Source organism: Triturus cristatus, chromosome 1_2, assembly GCF_964204655.1.
Source record: "Triturus cristatus chromosome 1_2, aTriCri1.1, whole genome shotgun sequence".
Classification (NCBI taxonomy): Eukaryota; Metazoa; Chordata; class Amphibia; order Caudata; family Salamandridae; genus Triturus; species Triturus cristatus.
The window spans coordinates 901,506,305-901,529,483 of NC_140580.1; the positions used below are offsets into that span (position 1 = coordinate 901,506,305).

Sequence of the window (23,179 nt, forward strand, 5' to 3'; positions counted from 1 at the left end):
TTCACGGTGTGCGCGCATGTTGCTCGCACGATGCGCGCACCCCGCGATTTTTTGAAAAAAAAATAAAATGTTTTTTTTACCCTTCGGGGTCCTTCAGGGACCCCCTGACAAAGGCTAGGGGGTCAGGAACTCTCTACCCTGCCCCCTTTTCACGTTCTCCACCTTTCTTTTTCACTGTCACACACAAAATGGCGGCCGACACTTCCTGATTTCGACCGATTCGAATGTTGACTGACATGTAACCACCAATCAGAATTACGCTCGCGCACGTTATGGTGCGCGCATATAGATATTTATGTACTTTTAACTGCAATTTTCTCAGAAACTACTGAACAGATTGACACCATATATGCAAAAGGCACATCCCTGACCTGAGGACTACCTCTTTGCCAAATTTCAAGTAATTTTGTTCAGCCGTTCGGGCTGTACCTTCGACTAAAGGTCCTATGGGAAAATGCATGGGGAAAACGCGTTTTGGGACCCCCCTTTTTTCTCAGCCCCCGCTTGACGAATCACCCCGAGACTTTCAGGGTAGGAGCTGAGCGGAGCGCCCCATTCGTTTTTAAAATTTCACGAAGATTCATCAACCGGCGCCAAAGTTATTCAAAATAGAATTTTCAGATTTCCTATGGAAACTCGGTCCTAACTATAACTATCTACTGGCGACTGCCAGTAGATAATACACACCCCCACACACACACCCATACACACACACACCCACACACAAATATGCAAACGTTTACATGGCTACTCCTTATTGAAAGTTTGCCAGTGGTTTTACACCTCGTGCTTCACAAAAGTGGGGTCCAGTTATTAATTATTTCTTGTAATTCACAGTACTGAATTAATTTGCAGGATATTTATCTCCCAAAAAAATAATGCAAAGTTGAATGGATGATTAACACAGCTTTCACAATAACTGATATTCTCAGAGCATTAATCAGCACACCTGACAAGTTCACCCTTGCAGAGCCATCCTTGATGCAAACATTCACCAATGAATTGTCCCCAGGGTGTAAAAAAAAATACAGAAAAAAGTTAACTCTGTCCCACATTGCACTTTATGTTCTTTCTTTCTATATGTACTATAAAAGAAGAGCACATTTTAGAATGCATGTTTTTAATTGTCTTGCAATGTGCTTTGCATTTGAACTTTGACTTCTAATAATACACATTGTTGCATAAAACAGAAACACAAATTAGCACATCATCTCCAATAAAAACATCCTTTTCTGAAACATTGACAGACATGTCTGCAGCCTGAGGCAAACAATGAATACTAAATGGATGATGCTCAAATATTCAAATATTTCTAAAGAGTACAAAAATCAATGAATAAATCATGTAATATAAAAATACATAACAAGTAACACGTATGACATTTTGGATTCAGGTGACACTTATAAATCGCTCTGTCTGTGGTCTCATGGTTTATAAATATCACCAGAAACCATTGAGGGTTAGGCCTACTCCTACATCGCGGCAAAGACCTGGAACGAATTTCCGCTCAACATCTGACATTTCCCCACTCTGCACACCTTCAGGAAGAGCCTCAAGACCTGGCTCTGGCTGAATCGAAGCTGCACCCCCCCCCCTGTGCCCCCAGCGCCTTGAGACCCCCATTGGTGAGTAGTGCACTTCACAGATCCCTGATTGATTGATGGCAATATAGGCCCATATTATGCAGTTACATATTATGGGTTCTCTCTCTTTCAATCTCTGTATATACACATTTTTGTAACATTATCAGTGACATCTCTCTAATATCTTTCCATAATCAACAATCCCAGATGTTTTTAGAGGAATGGATCCAATGAGTCGCAAATCACAAGGAGCATCAGTCCTGTGGAGATTACAAAAAACTGTGACTAGATCAGTCAGTAAGATGTGCAGTGAAAGAAACCTATCCCCCTAAAATGGGCACTACGTAATTGAAGCATTTCCCCTCGAATTAAAACACAAGCAGAAGTAATGAACATGTAAATTTCAACTGAGGAAGGCCCCTATAGAGCGTCAACAATTTCACAAGATGAAAAGAGCATGTAACCCTTAGGCACTTACTCACTAAGCTACTACAGCGTGGAAACCAATGGAGAATTAACATGAAAGTAGATTATGTATGGAAATGAGACTAAGAAAAGACATATATACCACCATGGGTGTCCAGAAAGAAGCTTCGGAATTCTTGACAATAACAAAAGATCACCACTCTCCTCTTTTGCCAGGAGTTGCAGTTCTGAATGCTCATGGTAGGTGCAGTGCTGTCTTTAACGTAGTTGCCCGGGGGCCCCATGAGCGTAGGGGCCCCAATCAGACCAGAATTTAACACATATATTCCATTAACCATTTTTATTCCTGTGAGTGGTTGTGTAGGCAGGGCCCAGCGCACTGCTTTGCCCGGGGGCCTATAATGCTGTTAAGACGGCCCTGAGTAGGTGGTTACGGAGTTGAATTCAGTTGCCCTGCGTATTATACAATCAAAGATGCTCTGTTCTGGAAGGTCAACAGTTTAAGGACCAATTGCCAATTTTTTATTGTTGTCAGCTAGAAGCCATAATGATGCAATGCATAACAGATCTAGGACAGACCACCAGAATGACTTATATCAGGGCTTCCTCCTGTAGCTGCTGTTGGGGTATGCTACCATATCCCGGTCATAGATGGTGTACACCTTCTTGGAGCGCAGGAATCTCATCTTAAGTGCCAGCCGGCAGCTGAAGCTGTTGGATGTAAAATAGTACATGACTGGGTTGAGGCAGCAGTTGAGGCTGACCAGCGCAAGGGTTATGCGGCGCAGTTTGTAGATGAAGTTGGCGATGTCGCAACTAGCAATGAGCTCCTGTCGCATGAGAAAGTGCAGGAGATGCATGATGTGGTAGGGCAAGAAGCAGACAACACAGATGAGAAGAATCAGGTAGATGGTCCGCAGTGCTTTCTTCTTGTGGATACTAGTCCGAATCCGGGAGATGCGCTTAGCAATCAGCGGGTAGCATATGGAGATGATGCCAAATGGGACGACAAAGCCAAAGACCAGGGCACAGATGTTGTATGGTGCCATGCGCTCTTTGGAGTCGTGAGGAGTGAAGCTTTCGAAGCAGGCAGTTTGGTTCCCAACCGTGTTGTGCAGTGGTCCCCCCAAGACCAGCGGGACCACCACAGCCACTGCCACTGCCCAGAGAAAGACAGTGACCACAATGCTGTAGTAGCTGAGCTTTATACGAAGGTATGTCAGAGGATGCACCACTGCAATGTAGCGGTCCACACAAATGCATGTGAAGAAGCCGATGCTCAGGTAAATGTTGCTGTAGTACAAGCTGCCGGTTATGCGGCACGCAACGTCCCCAAAGATCCAGTTATTGCCATTGACATGGTAGTGGATCCGAAAGGGCAGCATGCACACAAAGATGGTGTCCACTATGCACAGGTTGATGAAGTACACATAAGATTGGGTGGTGTTTTTTACCTTGCATGTCAGCACATAAAGGGCCAGGAAGTTGCCCACGAGGCCCAGGATGAAAACCAGGCTATAGATGACAGAGAAGAGGTTGTACTGGAAGTCCGCATTTAAACTACAATTGGAACTCGAGACAAACACCATCCTTCAACTCGAGGTTGTAGGACCAACCTGTTCCCCTGGGCTGAGGTGCAGCAGAGAGGGTAACTGGAGGCTTGCAGTCCTGAAGGCAGGGTCATCAGAGATATGAAAAATCCAAAGTGTGTGTTGAAAATTCGTTGAACACCACGTCAACTTGATTACATCAGTTCGTACTATCTTCGTCGACTCTCAAGTTCTGATGTCATCAACCCCTGAAGATGATAAAAAAATATGTTTACTTGGTCATTTGAGAACCTCAGCAAATTTACAAATTTTAACGATGACATTAAATCTTGTTAGCAAGTTCCAGTTGGCAAACAGACTTTGTAAGGACCTCATGACTTTTCTGCATTATAATAATTTCCACTTTTGAGTTATCTGTGAATTCACAAAACCCCCTCTTTCTGTGAGGTGAGTAAGCGGGAAGAGGTAGGTCCTTCTCTACAAGGCATCAGGGTGCATCTATCGTTTTAAAGGACTGTTCTTTGCCCTGAGAAAATCGGGGGGTTGGATAATCCACTGGGTGCTAGGTAGACAGATAGTGTCTGATCGCTCAGGTGTAGCTGCTCTGGACATCTGATGTCACTACCTATTGTGCACGGGTTGCTGATGGCTGCTCCCTCTGGAGACTGCTTTGAGATTACCACTGCCAAGTGTTATAAGCAGAAGTGAGATATTGTCAATATTACCAAAAACTCTAAGCAGGGACAGTCAGATCCAAAAGGAGATGAGGTCTGCTCCTCTAAATTCTATGCTCCGGGGCCAAAAGAGTGGCCAGAGTCTTAATCAATGCTCCACTATTTGGACACATTTTCTGATTCTGGGCATATCCATTTATGTTCAATGTACCTCAGTTCCCTTGTCTCTTAGACTTAGGTGTGGGTACATCAGGACATGCTCCATTATGAAATGTACAAAAACTGGACATTGGCTGTTGCCATATATAAAATTCCACCGCTGTAGTTGTGAAGTTGAAACCCTGCAAATGATGTAGCTATAATCTGTTAACCTCGCACAATGCGGCAGTAGACGTTTTTGTGCAGTTATGAAATTGTACATTATGTACAATGAGCAGAATATGGATTTACATGTGTATACATTGCATTGCCTGTGAAACAAGTTTTATATGACCTGTTAAAGTGCCTTTTCTTGGTATATGCCAACTAGGCCTCAAATCCTTCTTGTTCAAAATGGATGCCTAACCTTGCACCTTCACTGTTTATTATTTCTGCTGCACACAGTCAAGCAAAGTCATGCTTGTTGTGTTTCTGAATGGCATTGTTCTCAAAGAAGATTCTTCGACATGGGCTCAGTAATGTTAAAATAGTCAAGGGTTCTTCTGCCTGCTCGCAGAATTATATTCTTTCACATTATTTCACTTTTGTAACTAGTTTCTACTGTCATCTCTGCATGATTTCAGCCCCCTTTGGATGAATTGATATTCATGTAGTGGGATAGTGCTTAGGTGGGAAGCCAATATGACTCTTATTAATCCTGTCCTCTGATTTTCCAGAATTGTTTTCTTTTTGCTCACACCATGATGAATTTGCAGTTTATTATATCCTATGAGAAGGTTTACTATATAAACCCTTACATTTGAGGGTGAGCCAGAGACCTCTCAGATGCTTCTAGGGATGCTATCAGATTTCTTATTGATTCTGCTGGTCATTGGAACTTAGAATATTTTTTATTTTGCTTATTATTCTGTATTGCCCTATTTCTAAGAGCCTTCATGGCAGTAACTTATGCTTCTACACTTTACAATTTCTGTGTTGTACCTTTTAAGTTTTTGCAAAAAATCATTCTACCCTAGAACTCACGTATTGAGACTGTTCTTCCTTAATTAACTGTATTATAATAGGCTGTGCTACACCTCGTCTTAGAACATATTGGCCTCATGAAATTGAGGTTTAACACCGTCCCCAATTCATTTTTATTATTTGCCATTTGTAAAGCGTGCAGCTACCCATCGGGTTTACCGGCACTAAGCACTGCAGAGGCGTTTCTGAAGACACTGCCATTAAAACAGCCATGTATTTAAGAGTTTGTGAAACTGTGTTAGTGAGGTACAATTCCTCATATCCTGAGGCAAGGTTTTCCACAGTTTTGGACCTAGATAAGCAAAAGAGCATCCGCCGGATCGTAACCGGTGTATTCTCGGTACATAATATCCTCCCTGGTTAGCAGATCTGAAGTTTCGGGAAGGAATACACAGAGATCAGCTCTTGTATATATTTCGGGCCAAGCCCTGCCTTAGCTTTGAACATGAAGCAGAGGGCTTTGAATTGTATTCTTTTTCCAATCGCTAAGCAATGTAGCTCCCGAAGAAGGGGAGGCTGCAGTCCTACTTGAGGAGCGAGCGAGAAGCATGGCCGCGAAGTTTTGTACCACCTGAAGGCGATGGATAGTTGCCTTGTGCGCGCCCAAGAATCAAACATTTCCATAATCTAATCTCAAAAGAATAAGGGCCTGAATTAACGCTCTCATTGCTGAGTGAGGAATGATCCAATTAATTTTCCTCACCCACTTCATGACTGTAAAGCAAGACGATGCTACTAGGGCCGCTTGGGGACGCATACACATGTCTTCATCTAACCAGAAGCCCAGTCTTTTCACTTTTGGAGAGGGGGTTGGGACAGAGCCTAAGGAGGCTGGCCAGTGCTCCGGACCCCACAGTTGTGGATTTGTACCCATGATCAAAACCTCAGTGTTGTCGCAGTTCAGTTTGAGCAGATTGCCATCCATCCATGCGGCAACCCGCTTGAGACCATAATTAATTGTCTCAGCATGGTGTTTCTGATGGGCAGACAGTGAAAAAATAATTTGAGTGTCATCGGAGTACAAAAATAGTGTGAGGCTGCAACTCTCCACCACATCTGCTAATGGACACACAAAAAGGTTAAATAACAAGGAACTCAGTGCAGAACCCTGAGGAACTCCTGAGGAAAGGGTGCAGGTCTCTGACCGAGAATCAGCGGAACATACTTGGAAAGATCTTGCTTTCAGAAAGGAGACCAGCCATGCGAAGGCGGTGCCCTCCAGGCCGATTGACCTCAGCCTGTCCGTCAAGATAGGGTGAGACACCATGCCGAAAGCTGCACTCAAATCCAGAAGACATCTTAGATGCTCTGTGGCCCCTAGTAAGGCAGACTCCGTGCTATAACCCATTCTAAATCCCGACTGAGACAGGTGGAGAAGTTTGTGGGTTTCAGTGAAGGTGGTTAAGCTTACATTTACATGCTTTTCTAACATTTTAGCAACGAAAGGCAGCAAAGCGGTGGGTCTGTGGTTTGCCCATGTGGTAGGGTCAAGATTAGGCTTTTTTAATGGTGGAAGAACCATAGCATGTTTCCATGTTTGTGGCATATAGCCCTCTTTACTCGACCCGTTAAGCAGATCCATCACCACTTGTAGCAGATCCCTGTCAAGGAGGTCCAGCCTGGCCGGTAGAAGTGGACCCAGAGGGGATCCAGATTTAATAGCCCGTAAGGTGGAAAGGAAACCATCGCAGTCCAGCAATGGCCAGGCCTCCATATTTTGAGCTGAATGAGACATACCCGGGGGTGAGGGTGGGTTCTGAGTAGACACAGGTAGAAGAGTATTCTCCTATTCCTCCTTGAGAGCCCTAGACTTCAAGTTAGCCTCTAACTGTCATTGAATGGTAGTCACTTTGTTTATAAACATTTTTGCTAAGTTTGAGGATTGGGGCTGAGACAATCGAGCAACTGGGGGCCGTTTTCTGGGGTCAGTCAATTCTTTAATGACTTCAAATAGAGTTTTTGAGCAGTTCTGGGCCTTTGAGATTTTATCTGAATACTTTTGCCACTCTACAGAGGGTGTGATATTTCTGAATCGCCAATTTATAATTGATTTTGGCTTCCAATTCATAGGTTTTTCTCTAAAGTCTTTTCAAGCCTTTGCAAATTTCCTCTCTATATAGTGTTTCATTAAACCAGGGAGCCGGCGGGCTTATTCTATTCTAATTCATCCACCCATGGGTGTGTTATTGAGGTGATTTTTGGGGTGTAACATTTTAGGAGTCCCATGCATCTACAACATTTTGGTAGGAGAGGATGGTTGGGACATAAGCTGGTTCTGTTAGAAATCCCTTTTTGCCCTGCCGTTTGACTGGTTTCTGTCCATAATCCAGAGTCCTCCGTGGATTTGCCTTAGTGGATTATCCTTGTGAATTGTTTGCTGAGCTCCTGACAGGTGGTTGCTATTCCTCAGCAAAAATGATTGTAAGTACTAATAGTACAGAGTGAATTTTGAGTTTGAGAGTATTTTGGTGTGCTAGTGATGCTATCTGGGAGTTGTAGTTGAGAGTGCAGTCTGAGTTGGGTGTTGGTTTGTTATGCTGCATGTGAAGTTTTTGGTTATGTGATGCTGATTCTTGGTTCAATTGGTGATATTGAGGTACTTGTCAAATGTATAATTTGCGTCAAAGGAGTTTTAGTTTTATTATTGGTGGACTAGGTAATTGAATTAGTCGTAATCCAAGATCTTGAGATTTTGTTGTTAAACTTGTCTGCTGGGTAGTGTGATTTGCAGTGGCAGCTGGTAATTTTAGGAGGCAGTGGGTGGACTAGACACACATGCACACATACACACTCACTCAAACCCATTCGTTCAAGCACATGCGCACACACACATCCATTCACAACACTCATTACCATATATTCAAACACATGTGCATGCACGCACCAAACATTAATTAACAAAATAAATCACACTTACCTGCAGCTTTGTCTCGGAGGTCCCAGGAGGGTTGGGACTGCTGCCTTCCCTCATTGGTGACCTTCAGCAGTCCCAAACTCATCACAGAGTGTGATGGGGTTGCTGAGACTGCAGACCCAGTAATAAAGTGTCACTGATTAACACTCCCCCTGGGCTCTTTAGGGCTTAAAACTGAAGCGCCCAGGACTGAGGCAATGAGTGCCGCTACCCCTCATCACCGAGGGGGTGGGTCTCAAGGACCTTTTCTGAGCTGAGGAGATCACACCCACAGGAGCTGTGACGTCTTCGGCCCAGCAAAGTTCAGCTCAGACAGCCAGGAGCTTGTGCATTTAGCGCATGTCTAGATCCTGGCTACCTGACCTTAAAATGAAGAGTGTCTGTCAGGCTGACCTTTGCACAGCCTGACAGACACTGTTATTGAGGGGGTAAAAGATGAGGGGCGTGGCACCTCAGCCCCAATGGACCGGCCGTGGCTGGTGATTTGTGAGGTGCGGCATTCACACAGATAGGGAATTTCTGAATGAGTGAGTTTTCTTTCTAGAGTTTTGCATGTCTAATTTAGTTTAGTGTTACTTGCTCTTGGTGCACTGGAGTGAGTGCATTAATCAGAGGTGGATTGCCACTCGGCAGCAGTCTGCTTTAGTGAGAATTTTGTTTGATTAGTGCTGTATAGATATTATTCTTGTTTCTATTGATTGTGAAGTTCTTTTATCTAACCTGCTGACTTTCTCCTATCTAGGTTGAGTAGAAAATATTTATTTTGTTATTTTGTGTGCATGCAGTGAGGAAAGGAGTTGTGTGTTGTTTTTTGATTCATGGAAAAGCCACTCTGTGATTGGTTAGTCAGCTGAGAAGTCGCACTAGGATTGGTGAGACATTCACCACTGAGTCACGATGTCAGTGGTTGGATGTTCTCGAAGTTGTGCTGTGATTGGTTGACTTTTGACATAGCCATGCTGGCATTGGTTGTTGTACTTACCCTCATCTCGTGCTGTTTCTCGATTATTTTGAGCAAGAACGATGGGTGATGTGCTGAAAAAGCCTGAAATGTCTGTTGGATATGGATAAGAGGATTCCTACAGAGGGCTCTCCTACGTACTAAATGTTGACGGATGTTAGACTTCCATACCTTTAGTTAGGAAGGCTTACAGTTTAATTTTGTGGGTACCTTTAATATTAGAAAACTAGGGAGCTTATTTATGAGAGGCTTGGGCCGCCGGAGCGTTACTTTTTCTGACACTTTGGTGGCGTAAAACTCTCAACCATATCTATGAAGCCACGCAAAGCCATTCTGCATTGCTTTTGCATGACCTCATAGATATGGAGTACGGCAAGGCAGCGCAAGTCACTGCCTTACCTTACTATGCACCAGGGAGGCTTTCCATGGGCATTGATGTGGGTTTTCCCATGAACACAAATGGATTTTGACGCCTCTCCAGATTACTTAATCACGTAAACTTGGGGCAAGGCCAAAACCTTACTCCTCCCCAGAACAGGCGTAACGAGGAGAAATATTTTTATTTTTCCTCTTTTTTCCCTCTTTCCATGTGTGCTGCATTCTGCAGCACACATAGAGAGAGGACAACGCCTCTTTCTATGTGTGCTGCAGAATGCAGCACACATGGAAAGAGGAAAAAAAGAGGAAAAATAAAACCATGGTGCAAGGGTGCCTGCGTTGTTGCTTGGCAGCAAATTATGCACCAGCACAGGGGGAAAGGACAGGAGTGCACCGTATGTCATAAATATGGTGCATTCCTGCCCTTTCACATTGGCATAGGGCAGCGCAGCAAGAAGACGTCCAGCGCTGCCCTACACCAATTCCCCGTAAATTAAGCCCTAGATTTCTTGAGCTAGACCATTAATGAGAGAAAGCCACTACCTAGACCTGCACGGTTTGAAACATTAAATGAATGGGATCGAATGGCCACTGAGAAGGAGATAAAGTAAATGAAAAAGCAGTATAAGGTTTCACTGAAGCAGTGATTAGAAAACAAGCGGGATAATCAAGAGAGATTTTGGAGGGAGGGGTGATAGAAGAGGTGAGAGTTTTTCCTGCAATTGTAAATGAAACAACAGACAAGAAAGTTGAAATGGGTGACAGAGAAAAAGATTAAGATGATGAGAATAACTTTTTAAATTATCTTTTGAATTCTAGACGCCCTGGGGCCGACCAAAGCAGTCATGCGCACTCTGCATGTTCTCTATGTAGGCTGCATGCAGTCACATAGAGAAAATGGCTTCCCTACAGGTGCCCGGCCGGGCGCTGTCCGGAACTCTGCACCAATGACAACGCTGCCATTGCAGCGTTGTGATTGGCTTACAGGAGGGGAGGGAACATGCCTGTTCCTGTGACCAGGCCCAGGAGCAGAGGCGGAGCGTGACCCAGTCAGGTAGATTTTCTTTTTTATTTTAACCCCCCACGCGAAGCCCCTGCGTGACCCCCACCCCCTCAACCCCCCCACCCCTTCACCCGCGAGTATTGCAAGCCGCGACTGGCTGCTTGCAAAAAGAGTGCCTATGATGTTTGGCTTACTCCTGAATATAAATATGTACTTCCTGACTGCATGCTTCATTCCATGGCCTGCTGTTTGCACCGCCAAACAGATGGCGGGAGAGTTTCAATTACCAGTACATTTAAGAAGCACTGGTTCAATACAAAATTAAGAACTGTCACAGATCATCTGTACCAAAGTAGTGTCATTTGTCAGAGGAATAATCGGGGAAAGAGAATCATTGTCATTATGCATCATATTGGCCAATCAGAGTGCCCATTTTACAAGACTTCAAGCAATCTTCATTGAGATGCCTGTTTACAATGGCCTTAAATATGTTCTTGTGATTGTCTACTTTTTTACTAAATGGGTTGAAGCCTATCCAACTGGAGATGCGACCATATGAGAGTTGCCAAATTCTTGAGAGAATTCTATGTTTTAGCCTGCCAACCTCTATTGAGACAGACCATTGGACTCATTTAAAAAATCCGATCCTTAAATGGATTTGTACAGCTATCCAGCTGAGCAGAAATTGCATTGTATTTATCGTCTTTAATCATCTGGCATTGTAGAGAAGGTGAATGAAACCTTTAAAAACTGGCTGGCTGAACTGTGTGCCTCCACTGGTCTTAAATGGCCCGATGCTCTTCTTATTGTTCTCATGAGCATTAGACGTACCCCAGACAAAAAGACTGGACTCTTGTCCCATGAAGTGTTGATGGGCAGAGCCATGAGGAATGCCTACATCCCTTCAGCAACACTTGTGTCAATGACAGATGATACTCTATTAGATTACTGCAAAGGTCTAGCGGATGTGGTAAAATCTGTCTCTTGTCAGGTGAATTTGGCAACAGCACCAACTAAAGAAACTCTGTGCCATCCACTACAGCCAGGAGACTGGGTCATAGTGAAGAAGCATGTCTGCAAAGTCTGCCTTGAGCTCCATTGGAAAGCAATACAACATCATGTGCTTGTGACTAAAACTGCTGTAAAGTGTGCCAGAATCCCACTCACATGAGAAGAGTAAACACAGCTGTTGAAGAAGTGACAACAATCCCTGATTCACAGTCAAGCTCGGGTTGGATCCAGAGGGGAAGGGGAGAAATTGGAGAAGAAGTGAACTTTGAAACTGGTGATTGCTGATGACAATGAAGGTGAAGACCCTTGTGAAGGTACCAGTAGCAGTCTCTGATCCAGTTCATGAAAATCTTCTGCTCAAACTTTGAGTCTCAAGAACCCCCCAGGGGAAGAAAGCCGTTCACAGTGAGTCTTGCTGGTTATGCTGGTCTAAGTACAAGTTCGGCTGGGAGTGAAGAAGATTCAGCAGTAGTCACAAGTGAAGATACAAGAGTTCCTAAGGTAGTGAAGAGAACTTGCCCAAGAAGACACTGGAAAAATTAAAGATCAGTGAAGGACCAGAAATAAATTAAACTAATTCAGAGAACAGTGATAGTGAATCATCTGTTGCTAAAAGACAAACAAGGAAGAAAATCCCAAAAAGTACGCTTCATCTAAATGGGTGATTCTTGCATCTGTGTCTGAAGAAGAAGACAACGCAGACGGGGAAGACTACATTCCAATAAACTGTTGCTAATTCCTTTTTGGAGAAGAGTGCCCTTGATTTTTTGCTAATTCTGACAGTGATAAAAAAAATGTTAACTGATTTTGAACGCTGCAAGAAAATATCCAGATAAAGAAATAAGATTCTTGAGGTTATGCACTGAGCAAACGAACTGATTAAAAAAAACTTTGAAGTCTTTTTTGGGGTGTTTGATTATTGTTTTGTAAAAAGAAAGAAAAGAGGATTCCTTATGGTTTTGAAAAAACGTTTTCTAGAAGACTGATTTTTTTTAACAGTTTTGAATTCTTTAAATTTTTGTTTTGATTTTAATAGAAATGCCAGGCAGCAGATGCTGTAAAACAGTTAGCATTTTTTCAATGATAGCAATATTAATAGTCATAACTGGCTTATTGTTATGCCCTATGTCTCCATATGAATTGACTACATACAGTAAGTAATGAAATTGAACATAATACATTTACACAAAGGAAAAAGTTAAAGCGAGGTATTAGGTATAATATCTACACAAAAATCGTGGGTGAAAATGTTGACATTATGGGGGTCATGAATAGCAGTGTTTGTACTTTTCTTCCCTCTTCTGCAGGTAAAGATGCAACCTATGTACAACTATCTATTTCCTACAGCCTGTCTTGTAATGTTTTTGTTAGTATATTTATTATGCAAGAGTTTCTAGTGCCATATTTCTCGGGTTTCATTGATTTTCTGGAGAGCCTGTTTCGGAAGATTATGAGAAAAGGGTAATTTATAGTGAATATTTGAATACAATTGCACAAACTAACCCTAACACTAATCAAACTAAAATGGAGTATTTATAATGAGAGGCAGGTGAAGATTTTGAGACACTGACAGCATAAGAGGGAAATTAGAGAACAGATTAAGGCAGAAGGGGAATTTCGGTTTTGAAATTTGCATCTAAGGTTGAGAAGCGAGCATGAGAAAAAGGGTGAATCGTGTATGATGTGTCATGAACCTACAGAAGTTGGATCAACAGAGTGTGTGGGAAAGAGTGAGTGTTAAATAACTTATGTTGTCAGTAGTAATTTCTTGGCTGGTGAAGAACCAGTTCTTAGAGGTACTGATTACGTGTATGGTAAGACTGCTTATTTCAGCTTACCATGTAAGGGGGTAAGTGTTTTATTCTGGCTTTAGTATTTCTTAGAGACTATCATCAGAATTAAATGAGTGGTGCTGGTAGTTTGAAGAGAGTTAAACAAGGTTTTGAACAGATTGTATTAGAAATGTTTAGAGCTATGATTCCATCTATGGGTGTGGCTATGAATGATGTGAACATTAGAAGATTATCTACGCCAGGAGACTGATTTGCTTCCAATACTGCTGGAGCACTAACACAAATTAATACAGAGTTAATTGCTATGCAAGCAATGATCATGCAAAACTGCTTGGCACTAGATATTGTTCCCACAAAGGTAGGCAGTGTTTGCAGGGTTTTGGAAGGTGACAGTGCTGTACCTTCATCCTGAATAATAAATAGTAGGGTTATTAACACCTATGTCTCAAATATCACTAACATTTCTTGTGAAGTTCAAGCGTTCGAAGAGTACTTATGGGAAACAGTAGGTTCCTGGATTAGTGGGATGAGACAGAGTTTTAGTAAGGTTGGGGAGTGGATTGATAGATTGGGTGGGGGTATGTTTAGGACCATACCAAGTCTTGTAACTATTGTGCTGATTTGTGCAGCATTTCTGTTTCTCTTGTTCAAATGTCCTGAATTAATATTTCTAAATTGTGGGCATGAAGAGAAAAATACTTTGTCTAAAAGGAATAGAGATTAAACTGATCTGGAAGATGTCAGAGATCGAGTCTATAATCAACTGAAGCTGTTGGAAGAACCGAATTGCATGAAACAGAAAGTGATGCAGTATAGTCAACTGTGGGCTTCTGGTGATTACAGAATAATTTGAGGGGGGTTTGTAGACGTTTTTGTGCATTTATAAAAGTGTGTATTACTAACTATGAGCAGAATATGGATTTACACTTGAAATTACATGTGTATACTCAAATAATGTTATTGCGTAGGCCTAGATACCATCTTGTTCAAGATGGATGTCACCCGGCACATTCACTGTTTATTATTCCTGCCGCACACAATCAAGCAAAGCCATGTTTGTTTATTTCCGAAGAAGATTCTCTAAAATGGGCTCAATGGGGTTACAACATTCAAGGTTTCTTACCCCTGCTTGCAGTATTGCATTAATTCACAATAGTTCACTATTGTTCTTCTAACTAGCTTGTTCTGCCTTCTCGGGATGATTTCAGTCCTCTCTAGTTGAATCGATATTCATGTAGTGGGATAGTGCTTAGGTGGTAAGGCAATATGGCTTTAGAAAAAATCTGTGCTCTGATTTATGCCAGTTGTATTCCTTTTAGCATGATAAATTTGCAGTTATCGTTATATCCCATGAGAAAATTCCCTATGTAAATCCTCAAATTTGGGAGTGAGCCACCGACCTTCCCGATGCTACAGGGGATGCGGTCTAATTTCTTATGGAATTTGCTGCTCATTGGGACTTTAAATATTTTTGATTTTGCTTATTATTCAGTATTACTCTTTTACCCTTTAATCTTTGAGACCAGCCCATCGGGCACTACCAGATTTCCCTATAGTCCATTTCAACTCTAATTAAGAGTGCAAGCATTAGATAATGCATAGGTATATTGTGTTCCAAGTAGATGGGGTTCATACTGTGTGTTTAATTATGAATATTAAACCAATAAACATGTTGGATGTGTTGGATATGCTAGATGTGCACTCGACATGGGTCTGTATGAGGTCTGTATGAGGCTGTGTGCGATTGGCAGGTGGAACATGTGGAACGTATTCCCTTACCCACCCCTAAACCGAAAAAAACCCTTACCACTCACTTCTCTTAGGTACTCATAAACCCTAAAAATACCCATATCAACTAGTTCCCTTAACTACCCCTAGACCCTAAAACACCCATGCCACCCAAAACCCCTACCTTCCCATAAACCCTTAAAAATACTCTTACCACCCTATGCACTGACCAAAACCCTAAATACACCCTTACAACCCTATTCCTTTACCCAATCTAAATCCTAAAAACACTCTTACCATACAATTCCCTTTCCCACCCCTGAATACACCCTAACAGCCCTGAACCCTTACCCACCCCTAAACCCTAAAAGCACCCTGTACCCGTACACACCTCTAAACCCTTAAAACAGCCTCACCACCCAAATTCCCGTAGCCACCACATTACCCTAAAAACACCCTTACTGCCTATTTCCCTTTACCCACCCTTCACCCTAATAACAGACTTACTTCCTTCTCCCACCTCTAAACCCTAAAAACACCCTTACCGCCCACTTCCCTTACCCACCCCTAAACCCTAAAAACGGCCTTACCACCCTATTCCCTTATCCACCCCTAAACCCCCAAAACACCCTTGCCGCCCAATTTCCTTACCCACCCCAAAACCATAAAAATGACCTTACCATCCGATTCCCTTAGCCACCCCTAAACACTAAAAATACCCTTACCATCCTATTCCCTCTCCTACCTTTAAACCCTAAAAACATCCTTAAAATCCTTTTCCCTTATCCACCCCTAAACCCTAAAAACACCCATGCCACTCAATTAATTTACCCACCTCTAAACCTTATAAACACCCTTACCACCCTTACCACCCTATACCTTTACCCACCCGTAAACCCTAAAAATACCCTCACTACACTATTTCTTTACACGCCCCTAAACCTTAAAAATACCGTTACCCTAATCCATATATGTGTAAGTATATTTAAATATAAATATATATATATATATATACACACACACACACATATATATATATATTATCTACTGGCGGTCGCCAGTAGATAGTTATAGTTAGGACTGTGTTTCCATAGGAAATCCGCAACATTCTATTTAGAATAACTTTGGCGCCGATTGACGAATCCTCGCGAAATTTTCTAAATAGGTGGGGCGGTCGGCTCCGCTCCTTCCCTGAAAGTCTTGGGGGGATTCGTCAAGCGGGGGCTGAGAAAAAGGGGGGGTCCCAAAACGCGTTTTCCCCATGCGATTCTGATTGGTTGTTAGATCTTAGTAAACATTCGAATCGGTCGAAACCAGGAAGTGTCGGCCGCCATTTTGTCTCTCGCAGTCTGAGGGGGTGAAAAACAAGGGTGGAGAACGTGAAAAGGGGGCAGGGACGACAGTTCCTGACCCCCTAGCCTTAGTCAGGGGGTCCCCAAAGGACCCCCAAGGTCCAAAATTTCATTTAATTTTTTTGCGAAAAATCGCAGAGTACGCGTAGCGTGCGCGTACGGTAGAAACTGAAAAATTCCGCGAACTGCGTAATGTGGGTGCGCGGTGCGTGATGCGCACCGTGCGTGTACGGTACGCGCACGGTGAAAAACCTTAAAAAAATAAATAAATAAATACATAACTTAGCATTTAAAAAACCGTACAAATTCACTGAAAAAACCATAGGTTTCACACACGTTATAGTTAGGAATTAGCATTTAAAAAACCTTGCAAATTCACTTAAAAAACCATAGGTTTCACACATGTTATAGTTAGCTGGACATTTCACTCGTGAAAAACCATTGAAATTCCCCCGTTATAGTTAGTGCAGGCAACTATAACTCACGCGACCGCAATCCTCTGCTGATGACGTCAGATATTACATCACTGATGACATATGTGTCTTTCTGAAAAAAAAATATTTGTAATATATGTATAGCTAAAAATTAATGGAAGAAGACATGGGTAAATAAGTGTCTAAATACAGTGATGTAATATCTGACGTCATCAGCAGAGGATTGCGGTCGCGTGAGTTATAGTTGCCTGCACTAACTATAACGGGGGAATTTCAATGGTTTTTCATGAGTGAAATGTCCAGCTAACTATAACATGTGTGAAACCTATGGTTTTTTAAGTGAATATATATATATATATACACACACACATATTATCTACTGGCGGTCGCCAGTAGATAGTTATAGTTAGGACCGTGTTTCCATAGGAAATCTGAAAAGTCTATTTTGAATAACTTTGGCGCCGGTTGACGAATCCTCGCGAATTTTTCAAAATAGGTGGGGCGCTCCGCTCCTACCCTGAAAGTCTCGGGGTGATTAGTCAAGCGGGGGCCGAGAAAAAAGGGGGGTCCCAAAACGCGTTTTCCCCATGCATTTTTCCATAGGACCTTTAGTCGAAGGTACAGCCCGAACGGCTGAACAGAATTACGTGAAATTTGGCAGAGAGGTAGCCATAAGGTCAAGAAAGTGCCTTTTGAAGGTCTCGTGTAAATCTGTTCAGTATTTCCTGAGAAAATAGCATTTAAAACCATATCAATATCTATACGCGCGCACTGTGCGCGCACCCTGCCGTGCGCGAGCACAATTCTGATTGGTTGTTAGATGTCAGTAAACATTCGAATCGGTCGAAATCTGGAAGTTGCGGCCGCCATTTTGACTCTCGCAGTCTGAGGCAGTAAAAAACAAAGGTGGAGAACGTGAAAAGGGGGCAGGGTGGACAGTTCCTGACCCCCTAGCCTTTGTCAGGGGGTCACTGAAGGACCCCCAAGGGTGAAAAAAACATTTATTTTTTTGTCGAAAATGCGCGGGGTGCGCGCACGGTGCGCACAACGCTTCGTGGGCGCTTGGTGCGTGAAGCGCACCGAGTGCCCACAGCGCGCGCACGGAGCGCACGGTGCACGCACGGTGCGCGCACGTTGAAAAACCTGAAAAAAAATATATATTAATAAATACATAACTTAGTATTAAAAAAAACGTACAAATTCACTTTAAAAAACCATAGGTTTCACACACGTTATAGTTAGGAATTAGCATTTAAAAAACCTTGCAAAGTCACTTAAAAAACCATAGGTTTCACACATGTTATAGTTAGCTGGACATTTCCCTCGTAAAAAAACAATGAAATTCCCCCGTTATAGTTAGTGCAGGCAACTATAACTCACGCGACCGCAATCCTCTGCTGATGACGTCAGATATTACATCACTGATTACATATGTGTCTTTCTGAAAAATAAATATTTGTAATATATGTATAGCTAAAGATTAATGGAAGAAGACATGGGTAAATAGGTGTCTAAATACAGTGACGTCATCAGCAGAGGATTGCGGTCGCGTGAATTATAGTTGCCTGCACTAACTATAACGGGGGAATTTCATTGTTTTTTTTACGAGGGAAATGTCCAGCTAACTATAACATGTGTGAAACCTATGGTTTTTTAAGTGAATTTGCAAGGTTTTTTAAATGCTAATTCCTAACTATAACGTGTGTGAAACCTATGGTTTTTTAAGTGAATATATATATACACACACACACATATATATACACACACACACACTCTCTCTCTTTCTTACCTTGTATATATTGCTACCATTGTTTTGTAAAGGCATGCCTAGTAGAGGCAAAAGCGTGGTAAAGGCATTGCGTGGTAATTACCTTGTAATGCCTGCTTGGTGAAGGATGTTACCGCCCCCATCCCCTCCCACCACGGTAGTTCTCGGAATAACACCAAAAGTTAAGGCATGGGCTCCTTTTCCTATGTGGGAAAAACAATTGGCCTAATAAAACATTAATGTTATCACTGCCTTCACCAAAACAACTAAAACAAAGGACAAGAGAACAGAAAGTAAGTGCAAGCACCAACTCTACACTGGCCCAGAGTGATGAAACACCTCGCACTCACCCTTTCAGGTCTGGGGTTCAGCAGACATTTCGATTTTATTAAAGGTATATATATATTCACATTATACTTCTTATGGGGACTTTCAGCCAGCCCTCTTTGTCTATTGGTCGTTTGTGTGCGGTTCACATTTTCTGGCGCCCACAGAAGCAGGCAGTACAAGGTAATGATGGGTGGATCAGGCTACTTCAGCCATTGGCTAACTTCATGGAGAGCGAAGGCATTCTGCTATTTTCACCACTAATACACAATGTTGTTCCCTTCAGTATCAGACTGCTATGGTAAAGGATGCTTTATGAGACTAAAAAATATTTTTGCATTAAGCCAGTGTTTACATTTTATATTAGCGAGGGCCCGGAAGCTCCTCAAAAATAAAGTTTTATGAAAATTCCACAGTCGGAAATGTAGCCACAGCCTCCCAGCGCAATCTGCTCTCACCTGCGAACCCAAAATAAATGTTAAAGAAGTGGGGTATTGTCCCCCACTCTCAGTGAGCCCCCCCCCCCCCCACCCCACAGAATGTAGCTGAGAAAGAAACAAAGGCCACAGAAGTTGTGCATCTTTTGCACTAAGAGGGACACACTTGGAAGAGATTAGTTAAAGTCTGATTCTGGGGGCCCATTTACAAACGGTGAAGGGTGTCGGGGCCCTGGGCAAAGCTTCCCACGATCGAGGAACCCAAGGCATCTGGACGCTTAATAGGAGCTCATGGATAGGCCAGTGCTCGAAGCTGGGACTTCATCGATGAGCCTGCACGTGATAATAAAGAATTTGTTTAAAAAAATATTATATGTGTATATATTTGTTTGAAGGGGCGGTATGATCACTCTTCTTCACTCTTTTTTAAGCACACCCGTTTTTCACACACAAACATTTCAGGCCAAATGTACTAATCTGAGAGTTTACCTTCCAGATCAAATAAATATTTGCGTCATGTTTTGTGACACTGCGCCAACACAAAGCTGTAATAAACCTGGCCCTTCTTCGGTGACTTGCTACACGTCGTGCATGTGCCTTTTTCCGAAAATAGGGCTATTACCTTTCACGCTCAACTGACTTCGGTACTTTTCTTCTGTTTTTTAGTCCAAGTATGTTGATTTCGACCCAGTGGCGTAGGCGTAGCAAGGGGGTGGGGGCAGTGCGCCCCGGGTGGCACGAGTTTTGCCCCCCCCCCCCCCCCCAGCCCCCCAGTCCCCACTTTGATGCGGACGCAGAGGGGCGGCAAACACGGGGACCGCTACGGGCGGCTGCTTCGCCACTGTTTCGACATCACACAAACACGAGACCAATTTAATACCATGGGCGGGCAGTGTAAGAAACGTTAAAGTCCACAGACAAACAGTGTGAAGGTAGCTAAAAGGATGTTAAATCCCCTTGTGGGATAGTTGAGTCTACACACATTGAGTGAGTGGAAGAAGTGTGGCCTGGTCTCTTGGTTAATTAGCCCAAGAGATCCTAATCCCAGCGCCCCCATTTAACCTGCTGCTGTGCTGCTGGGCAAATCATGTCACCTCTCTGCGCCGTTCCTTTAGCTGACAGGGTTGAAAGTGCACTGAAAAGGGCTAACCTGAGTGTGAAGGACTACACAACAAACTAGGCATTGCCATTTAGAATGTAAAACCATAAAGCGCCCTCTCTTTTCTATGCGTTCCCTCCATTTCTAGCAACTACCGGATGGTTTGAAAATTGGGATTCTCTGCAGCTTTAGTGATAATTTTTGGAGTGCACGGTGACCTTGTTTGTCAACGAAACCGGATAAAATAAGATAAGGGGGACTATTGTGGTGCAGACGCTGCACAGTGTAAAACTGGCTGCATAAGTTCCTTACCGAAATTCGCTGTCCCATCACCGCGCCGCAGCTGGCCGTTATTCGACTTTTGCAACACATCGAAACAATTCGATTGTTTCCCCTACCATTCTACTCCCATTTTTGTTATTTTGGTACTCGCTGAAATCATTAATCTGGAAGATTACTTAAAAAATTGTATGCCGCTTCTGCCAGTAGTCCTGCGGCTTCTGACCGCTATGAACAATATGTCTGATTACTGCAAATTCAATGGGATTCGATTTCTGGACCACGCAATGGTGAAAGCTGAGTCAACTCCGAACCTGTGGTGACATGTTACTCTCTCCTGAGAGAGACTGCCATAGAAAGCCTGCCGGGCAGGGATTTCACTCGGTCGAGTAACCGCTACAAACCAGAGTGGTCAAGTAGCCACATCAGGTGTGAATATATGCAACATGAGGCGGCATCCTGGCGCTGGCATTAATCACCTACAAAGATAAAGGTGAAAACACCCAGAGCAGAATATAGATAAATATCCAGAAGTGAACAAGCTACTTACACCTAAAATCAGTTGTATCCGGGAGGTTAAAATTCAACCGGGCTGACTCCGCTGTTCATCACGTTGAAGTGAATCTCACATAAGATATAGGGTAGCTCACTGGAAAACAGGAAGGAATCCACCGTTATTCTGGGGCATATGCCACTTATGGACGAAAACCCTCACTCACCCGAGGGTGACATGCTTCATCATTGGGTTCCTCCAACACACGGGGACCGCAAGGTACCCCGTGTGGGCTACAACTTTACCCAAAAGGGAAGGAGCAGGAGTGTTTAAGCACGTGTTGGATCTACCAACTCGAAATGGTGATGAGGGGCAGAGTGCAAAAAGTGAATTTAAAAACTATCTACTTAGGGGCCACAATTTTATTATTCCTGCCTAAGTGATAGTGGTTAAAAAGCAAGTGATTATAGGGTTAAATATACCCTATCTATTGACCAACATTTTTCTGCCTTAATGATATAACTATTCTTGGCATTCGTCAGGATCAATAATAAAGTCACTCTGCAATAGCAGTGCTCAAATAATAAAAAAGTATACTTAAGCCTCAAATGCTTGACATTCGTACGGACAATCGTTATACATAATAAGTCAGCGGGCTCTAAAGCATACTTCGTGTGTACCAACTCAACCACTTTCAGAGTCACACATCACGCTTGGTATGTTGTACGACACGTGATACTGCTTTTCGGACTCTGCCGGGAGATTTTCAACCACTATCACTTAGGCAGGAATAATAAAATTGTGGCTCCTAAGTATATAGTTTTTAAATTCACTTTTTGCACTCTGCCCCTCATCACCATTTCGAGTTGGTAGATCCAACACGTGCTTAAACACTCCTGCTCCTTCCCTTTTGGGTAAAGTTGTAGCCCACACGGGGTACCTTGCGGTCCCCGTGTGTTGGAGGAACCCAATGATGAAGCATGTCACCCTCGGGTGAGTGAGGGTTTTCGTCCATAAGTGGCATATGCCCCAGAATAACGGTGGATTCCTTCCTGTTTTCCAGTGAGCTACCCTATATCTTATGTTAGATTCATTTGTATTGGAAGTTATATAGGCCAACAGATGTTGAAAGTAGCTTAATCCTTCCTCTAACCCTCCCTTTTGTGTGAGATACACATCACGTTGAAGTGCCTTAGACACAGGAAATAACAATACCTATAAGTGGCGTTAGCCACGTACATGAGCATATATAGTGCACTGCCAACTAAGGCTGTTTGGCTTAACTGGACAGATTTGCAGAGTGCCGTACCTGACGTGGAGGGCTCGGGGTAACCGGTGGGACGGCGGAGAGTCCTGGCACCGGAGAGGCGGAGCGCGCGAGGGTGCCGAGACCAGCAGGAAACTCTTCGACTTTCTAAGTCTGTCGCCAGACACTTCGAGATTCAATGACATCGTCCTCCAGTGCAGCAGGTGAACAGGAAGAGAGGTAGCAACCACAGGAAGCAGATATTCTGAAAACCCCCAGCAGCTCCGGTTCTCGACCTGCCTCCCTCACAACCACAAGCAGTCTAGGTGACCAGCAACCTCGGCCTACACAGCCCACTACTTTCCACCTCTCACATCCGAAAAACAAGCGTGTGCTTCATCCCACCCACACTGCTGCGCAGACGAAGGAGATGTACTTTGTTTATCTGCTCTGTTTGTCCCTCTAAAAGAGAGGGGACGGCTGTGTGTGTTTTTGCGAGCTGAAAGGCGGGGAACCGCGGCTTAAAGCAAAATCATGTCAA

At 43.2% G+C, this 23,179-nt stretch overlaps 1 protein-coding gene across 1 annotated transcript; it reads right to left on the reverse strand.

Annotated features, from left to right (window-relative positions):
• Positions 1-1,103: 1,103 nt before the first annotated feature.
• On the reverse strand, positions 1,104-22,962 carry LOC146868272 (lysophosphatidic acid receptor 6-like). The gene is made up of 2 exons (XM_085609610.1): positions 22,702-22,962; positions 1,104-3,807 (listed from the first exon to the last, which is right to left on the reverse strand). The coding sequence occupies exon 2, from the start codon at positions 3,596-3,598 to the stop codon at positions 2,606-2,608; it is 993 nt and encodes a 330-aa protein (XP_085465736.1). The 5' UTR covers positions 3,599-3,807; positions 22,702-22,962; the 3' UTR covers positions 1,104-2,605.
• Positions 22,963-23,179: the final 217 nt, after the last annotated feature.